Consider the following 8,534-nt stretch of genomic DNA (forward strand, 5'->3'; position numbering starts at 1 on the left):
AAGTCATTTAGCAGACGCTCTTATCCAGAGCGACTTACAAATTGGAAAGTTCATACATATTCATCCTGGTCCCCCCGTGGGGAATGAACCCACAACCCTGGCGTTGCATGCTCTACCAACTGAGCCACACTCAACCAGCTTTATGAGGTAGTCACCTGGAATGCATTTCAATTAACAGGTGTGCCTTGTTAAAAGTTCATTTGTGGAATTTATTTCCTTCTTAATGCATTTGAGCCAATCAGTTGTGTTGTGACAAGGTAGGGTTTGGTATACAGAAGATAGCCCTATTTGGTAAAGAACAAGTCCATATTATGGCAAGAACTGTGATGTGATGAGGTTGCACCCAGGAGCAGAGAAGAGACCAGAGGAGGAATCAGTGGTTTAGGATAAACGTAAATACTTTACTGAGAAACAGTAACAGGAGGATCACAGTAACACTGAGAAAACAACAAACACTAGGTTTTGAAAACTCACTCAGGAGACAAACACACACAGCAAACTAATCAAGCTTCTGCAAAAGGAAACAGAAAACACACCTCTCTTAACAGGGAAATCATAATGAGTTATAGAACACACCTGAGTGTCATTAATGTCTCTAGGACGGTTTCTGCCGCCTCCTGGTGACAGGTGGAACCATGACAAGAACAGCTAAAATAAGCATAGAGAAACGACAGTCCATCATTACTTTAAGACATGAAGGTCAGTCAATCTGGAACATTTCAAGAACCATCAAGCACTATGAAGAAACTGCCTCTCATGAGGACGCCACAGGAAAGGAAGACCCAGAGTTACGCTATGCGCTTCAGCACTTCACGGCCCCGTTCTGTGAGCTTGTGTGGCCTACCACTTAGCGGCCGAGCCGCTGTTGCTCCTAGACGTTTCCACTTCAAAACAACAGCACTTACAGTTGACCGGGGCAGCTCTAGCAGGGCAGAAATTTGACAACTGACTTGTTGGAAAGGTGGCATCCTATGACGGTGCCAGGTTGAGCTCTTCAGTAAGGCCATTCTACTGCCAATGTGTCTCTACGGAGATTGCATGGCTGTGTGCTCGATTTTATACACCTGTCAGCGATGTGTGTGGCTGAAATAGCCGAATCCACTAATTTGAAGGGGTGTCCACATACTTTTGTATATATAGTGTACCTGCCTCCATGGTTATAATGCCATTTGTGCAAATATTGCAATGTATGCCACTGGTTTTCAGGACTCCAAACAATATGATTCTGAAGTCGTATAACCCCCTCACTGGTGCTGTGAAGAAACATTGAAAACTTTGAAAAGACAGAACACATATGAGTCCCCCCCCCCCCCTCAAAATATAAAACTGCAGTGAAGAATACATTACAATTCACCATTTGTTGGGTTGTAGTGCTTGCCGATAATAGTGAGGATGTTTTTGTAGACCAGGGTATTATATTTGTTGAAGGATCCATAGTAACCACTAGTCCCCAAAGTAATCCATAGTAACCACTAGCCCCCAAAGTAATCCATAGCAACCACTAGCCCCCAAAGTAATCCATAGTAACCACTAGCCCCCAAAGTAATCCATAGTAACCACTAGCCCCAAAGTAATCCATAGTAACCACTAGCCCCCAAAGTAATCCATAGTAACCACTAGCCCTCAAAGTAATCCATAGTAACCACTAGCCCCCAAAGTAATCCATAGTAACCACTAGCCCCCAAAGTAATCAATAGTAACCACTAGCCCTCAAAATAACAGAGAATGCCACCTTCCATTCTGTAAGAGGAAACACATACACACACACACACACACACACACACACACAAACAAACAAAATCAGACTCGAAATCAAACGATACCTAACAGAGGCCTGATCCACCCAAAAAAGTGATTTTGTTGTTGATTAATGTGGCAGTTCCAGTTATGTATGTGTATCTCAAGATAGTATTGTAAACTAAGACCAGTCTACCTGTGTCTCACCTGTGTTCTCTATCTTCAGCTCCTCCACCTCAGTCTCCTGGAGTTCCACCTGGTTCTCAGTGTGGTTGGAGCAGACATCAAGAGGTTCTCAGTGTGGTTGGAGCAGACATCAAGAGTCCTCAGTGTGGTTGGAGCAGACATCAAGAGGTTCTCAGTGTGTTGGAGCAGACATCAAGAGGTTCTCGAGTGTGGTTGAGAGCAGACATCAAGAGGTTCTCAGTGTGGTTGGAGCAGACATAAGAGTCCTCAGTGTGGTTGGAGCAGACATCAAGAGTCTCAGTGTGTTGAGCAGACATCAAGAGGTTCTCAGTGTGGTTGGAGCAGACATCAAGAGGTTCTCAGTGTGGTTGGAGCAGACATCAAGAGGTTCTCAGTGTGGTTGGAGCAGACATCAAGAGGTTCTCAGTGTGTTGGAGCAGACATCAAGAGTCCTCAGTGTGGTTGGAGCAGACATCAAGAGTCCTCAGTGTGGTTGGAGCAGACATCAAGAGTCCTCAGTGTGGTTGGAGCAGACATCAAGAGTCCTCAGCTCCAGTGCTTGGGCTGGAACAGTGAGTTTAACCATTGATTGATTGGAGTAACAAATTACAAAAATATTGGTAGGTTATCCAATTCACCAAAAAATTGCCTAAATATCTTGTTTTCTTTTGTCATCTCCCGCATTCCATTCAGCTCTTCCACCTGCATTCCATTCAGCTCTTCCACCTGCATTCCATTCAGCTCTTCCCCTGCATTCCCTTCAGCTCCACCTGCATTCCCTTCAGCTCTTCCACCTGCATTCCATTCAGCTCTTCCACCTGCATTCCATTCAGCTCTTCACCGCATTCCCTTCAGCTCTTCCACCTGCATTCCATTCAGCTCTTCACCTGCATTCTCTTCAGCTCTTCCACCTGCATTCCCTTCAGCTCTTCCACCTGCATTATCTTCAGCTCTTCCACCTGCATTCCATTCAGCTTCTTCACTTTCCACCTGCATTCCATTCCAGCTCTTCACCTGCATTCCATTCAGCTCTTCCACCTGCATTCCATTCAGCTCTTCCACCTGCATTCTCTTCAGCTCTTCCACCTGCATTCCATTCAGCTCTTCCACCTGCATTCTCTTCAGCTCTTCCACCTGCATTCTCTTCAGCTCTTCCACCTGCATTCCATTCAGCTCTTCCACCTGGCTCACATTGGTTGTAAGTCTGGCCTGTGTTTCTGAAATGTAATGACAGTAAAGGGCTCTATTCAATCTGCACCCTTAAAGCGTTACAGATTGCCAGATATAAATGTAAAAATAATTTCAGATTGCGACATTTGCAGCGTTTACTGTGAATGCAGTCTCTGCTAAGGCGGGAACATCGCCTTTACATTTCAATATACTGTAACGCTGAACTTCAGCTTCACGTCGGGATGGGGGGAATGGAATGGGATGTTGGGGGTGATGTTTGGCTGGGGGTGAATGGGATGGGATGTTGGGGGTGATATTGGGCAAGTTGATGATGGGATGGGGAATTGGGAGTGTTATTGGGCTGGGGGGAATGGGATGTGGAGTTGGGGGTGATGTTCTGCTGGGGGGAATGGGATGGGGAGCTGGGGGTAATGGGATGGGGAGCTGGGGGTACCATGTCCCCAGCTCCACCACCATGGTCCCCAGTGCTCTCAGCCCAGATGTTCGGCTCGGCAGATGTCTGTCTGTTGACGATTTGACCTCATTTCTTGTCTCGAACTCTACACCTTTACCTTTAGTGAACTGTACACTTTGACCTCTCGTGACCTCTACCCCAGACAGAGTGAGCAGTAGCAGAGGAACAACAAAGACCTGCATCTTCGTATCACAAACACATCTTTCTAATGGAACAGGAGGTGGTCTCTGAATATCTCTCACCCCTTTATATGCACACATACATATTCAGGCGCAAGTAACCCACACACACACCTAGCCTGTGCAGGTGTGTGATAGTCAATCATTACCCGTGTTTGTCAACAGCTCTGCAGTGTTACAGCTAGTTTGGTCTGGTTTAGTTAAGTGTCCTCAACTGCCCTGGGACCAGTTTAAAGGTCTCTGGTCCAAAAAAGTGCACTATACATAGAATAGGGTACCATCTTGGATGCACCCTAGGAGTTTGGAGGATCAAGTGTACATCTATATTGTAATACCACAAACTTGCTCCTAGTTTTATACAGATTTTCTTCATTTTAGGCTCAAAAGAAGATGCCACAGGCCGCTCAGTGTTTGGTATGTGTTTTTTTGGGGGTGTTTTTGGCACGTCTGTAACCCTGTCACAATGCATACTACCTAATTAGGCCAGTTAGGAAACGTAAGAATGACTACATTACCCACAATGCTCTGTATACCGGCTTCCATAGAACTATGTGACATCATGAAAATCCTCAAACCTCACAATGACCAAGGGAACTATGGCTCTGCAAAACAGGTGTTGGAGGTAATGACCAAGGAAGGGAACTATAATGAATCAAATAAGCACTAGGCCTAAAACCTAGGCAACAAACATGAGTGGGTAGGTTTGTCAGCCTACACTGGATAAATAACCTATATCATCACTCTGTCTGAATTCTGTCTCTCTTTGATTCTTTGTCTGTGTTTCTCTGAGCGCATGTCTCTCACTCTCTTTCTTAGATGTCCCTGTCTACAGAGTAGGAGAAGCCCATATGTAACAATGTTTACCTAATTCACTGTACCTACTACCTATGTAACTAATCATTCTCTGGGTGGACAGCATCTGACCAAATTACACAATATTTTAGTTCTGGGTTAATTAACCAAGATTACTATGTAACTAAACATGCATTGGGTACTTATTGTAAAGTGTGGGCTTTAATAAAGAGAGGAACAAGGCTGATGTCTTTATAATGTATCACTTTATTGGATACTCCATGTGGCTGGATGTATACAATATATGGTTAAAATTTGTTATTACACCTTTTCGAGAGAAAAAAAAAGAAAGCAAATATCTGGTTGCAATGACATTTAAGTATTAACCTCAGACTAAACACTTTTTGCCAACAACGCATGATAAAAAAAGAAAATTGTGTTTAAAAAAAAAAATTATAATTACATTAATTACAAATCTGTAAAACAGGGTATCAAAGTTGAAGTTGAGCAACGTGTAACATACAAGCCCATACGAAGGAGAATATGAGCATAAGGCTCATACGTAATAAGGCTAAACATCAACAATTCCCACGCTAATATACTTATCATGTACAGTTCTTTCTTGTCTTATCACATGAAGATGTATGTTGAGTAGTGACACATCCATGTTCAGTGACAGTGAGCAATATCAACCTACTGAGTATAACAATTATTTGCTAAAATTTTATTCCAAAATACTGTATCTAAGGAAGGTTTAATAAGGCAATTCTGCCACTTTTCAACCTCATATTCATTATATCCAGCACCATACCACTATCTACATACTGTATGCATTTCTATGATCTGTGGTCCTAACAAATGCTTCTCTGGTATGGATTAAATGGTATGGTATGGATTAAAAGTACGATTGTTTGATTAAAAGTAAGACAGCGATTTTCAAAATCGGCAACGAGTTTCTAAAAATCACTTTTTTAAACATTTTAACTTTTGATGATGTCATGTGCCATTTTCACATAGATAGACATACGAAGACAATGAAAAGGGAGGTTGAAAAGTGGTGGAATTGCCCTGTAAACTCCCAATAATTTTTTTCGTCCATTCATCATACATTCTGCCAAATTGACACACTCCTATCTCACGTAAAACCACAGTAAAATCGTCTCTGGAGTAGGCCTACTACTATACAATTGAACATTTTGAAAACATTAACACAAGGCAACTTCAGGAATCCTTTGTCGAAAAGAAAATACTTCATGTTGCACAGAAACAGTAAGAACCTAAATTCTTCTGAATGGCTTTGCCTCAAAGTGAGAACACTGTCCATGCCGGTCGCACCCGCAGCCCAAATGGTGAAAATGGTTCTCTTCATTGACGTTTTCTGTCGAGCGGCTTTCAGGGTTCAGGGTTCAGGGTTCGTTTTATGACACTTCGCTAAAGGGGTCCTGCAGGGAAGAACCTGAGACACTGATATCATTCGGATGCACCAGTGACAACTAAACAACCCATAAATAACATTCAGTCACTGTTTTTCCAATGCGTTCCCTTCACTTATTCATGGCGCTCAATCGAAACTCAAACAAACTAAGTTCACAGAGCGTTTCAGCTCTAGTTTGTTCCCCAGTCCTCCAGACTTTCGGTTCCCCTATGCCTCAGAGTGCATCTCCATGTCGTCAGTCTGTGGCAGGTCATTATCACCCAGTAATTCAGTTTCGGGGACTGTTGTGTCCTCCCCATGCCCCAGCCCATTCTGGGACGCACCGTCCGCCATGTCCTCCATGTTTGCCTTGGGGCTATCGCTGAGCAAGGCCGCCCGCTCCGTACCTGAGGCGTTGGAGGGCGCTGTGGTGACGTAACCCGTGGAGGTGGAGCCGCTGCCGCTGTGGTGCGATCCTGCCTTGGCCACCATCTGCGGCGGGTGGTGCGCCATCTGCTGGTGCGCCATTTGGTGCATGGACATCTGCATGGGGTAGAAGTTCTGCAGGTATGGGTACGCCGGCATGGGCTGGTAGCCGTTGACCGGGATGTAGAGTTGCTGCGGGTGCTGCTGCAGCATGGGCCGGTGCATCTGGCCCTTCATGGGCATGAACTGGGGCTGGGGGAAGGGTGAGTTCTTCTTGGGGTTGGCGTAGCGAGCGGCATTGGTTGCACTCATGCTGATGTTACTGATGGGGCTGGTGCTCAGGGAGCTGGTCTGGGTGGTGTTGCTGGTGCCCGAGGTCTGAGCCGAGCTGTTGTAGTTGGACAGGCTCTCCCAGGTGCGCAGGCGTGTGTGGATGTCCTTAAAGCGTGGGCGGCGTGCCGGGAACTCGCTCCAGCACTCTAGCATGAGTGTGTAGATCCAGGCGGGGCAGTCGTCGGGACAGGCCAGCACCTGTCGGTTGCGGACCATCTCGATCACGTCCTGGTTGGAGTAGCCGCAGTAGGGCTGCAGGCCGTAGCTGAAGATCTCCCACAGCACCACACCGTAGGACCAGATGTCCGAGTCGGTAGAAAACTTGCCGTACATGATTGCCTCCGGGGACATCCAGCGGATGGGGAAGGGGCTGGTGCCCATCAGCTTGTAGTAGTCGGCTGAGTAGACCTCCCGGAAGAGGCCCAGGTCCAGGATCTTGACGTTGAGCTTGTCGCAGACCAAGATGTTGCGGGCAGCCAGATCCTTGTGTACCACGTGGTGGCTGGACAGATACTCCATGCCGGCGGCCACCTGTGTCACCACGTGCAGGAAGTCGGCCTGCTCCAGCGTGGACTTCACCGTCTTGTCGTCGTCCGAGCTGCCCACGTCGGAGTGTGGCGAGCGCATGACCAGAAACTCGTGTAGATCGCCCAGGCCCGAGTAGCTGAAGATCATGCTGATGGGTTGCTCTTTGGTCACCACGCCCAGCAGGCACACGATGTTGGGGTGCTGGAGGCGCGAGCGCAACATGGCCTCGTGGCGGAACTCCTCGCGGAGAGTGCCCTCGTCCTTGTCCTTGACCGTCTTGATGGCCACCACCTGGGTCTGCTCGCCGGGCGCCGTGCCGTATAGGTGGCCCTTGTAGACCTTGCCGAAGCGGTCCTCGCCCAGCTCCTCCATGAAGCGCACTGCTGAGAGGTTGATCTCCCGCAGCTTCGCCTGGGTCACAAGCGGAAAACAGAGAGAGAATCAGAGTTAAAAATAAAAAAACTGACACTGATTCATGCTGATGTTAAAATAACACATGCAATAACAGTTAAAAGTTTGGACACATCTACTCATTCAAGGGTTTTTCTTTGTTTTTAGTATTTTCTACATTGTAGAATAATAGTGAAGACATCAAACATTTGAAAAAAGACATGTTATCATGTAGTAACCAAAAGTGTTAAACAAATCAAAATATATTTAACATTTTTGATTCTTCAAAGTAACCACCATTTGCCTTGATGACAGCTTTTCACACTCTTGGCATTCTCTCAACCAGCTTCACGAGGTAGTCACCTGGAATGCATTTCAATTAATAGGTGTGACTTGTTAAAAGTTAATTTGTGGAATATCTTTCCTTCTTAATGCATTTGAGCCAATCAGTTGTGTTGTTACAAGGAAGGGGTGGTCTACAGAAGATAGCCCTATTTGGTAAAAGACCAAGTCCATATTATGGCAAGAACATTTCAAATAAGCAAAGAGAAATGACAGTCCATCACTACTTTAAGACATGACAGTCAGTCAATCCGGAACAAGTGCAGTCGCAAAAACTGATATGATGATATGAGGACCGCCACAGGAAAGGAAGACCCAGAGTTAATTCTGCTGCAAAGGATAAGGTCATTAGAGTTCACTAGCTAACCCATATGACAGTAGCTAGCCCATATGACGGCAGGTAGCCCATATGACACTAGTTACCTCCATATGACTGTAGTTACCCCCATATGATTGTAGTTACCCCCATATGACACTAGTTACCCCCATATGACACTAGTTACCCCCATATGACTGTAGTTACCCCCATATGACTGTAGTTACCCCCATATGACTGTAGTTA

The 8,534-nt window shown here is 45.8% G+C and overlaps 1 protein-coding gene across 1 annotated transcript in view; it reads right to left on the bottom strand.

The window, feature by feature from the left end:
• Positions 1 to 4,786: 4,786 nt before the first annotated feature.
• Positions 4,787 to 8,534, bottom strand: part of ror2 (receptor tyrosine kinase-like orphan receptor 2) — a gene marked incomplete at its 5' end in the record, with an annotated part of 50,178 nt that continues 46,430 nt past the window's right edge. The window contains one exon of the mRNA XM_070439620.1: positions 4,787 to 7,651. Coding sequence (XP_070295721.1) covers positions 6,182 to 7,651 — 1,470 coding nt within the window. The remainder of the gene's footprint in view (positions 7,652 to 8,534) is intronic.

Source organism: Salvelinus sp. IW2-2015, linkage group LG4q.1:29 (assembly GCF_002910315.2).
Source record: "Salvelinus sp. IW2-2015 linkage group LG4q.1:29, ASM291031v2, whole genome shotgun sequence".
Classification (NCBI taxonomy): domain Eukaryota; kingdom Metazoa; phylum Chordata; class Actinopteri; order Salmoniformes; family Salmonidae; genus Salvelinus; species Salvelinus sp. IW2-2015.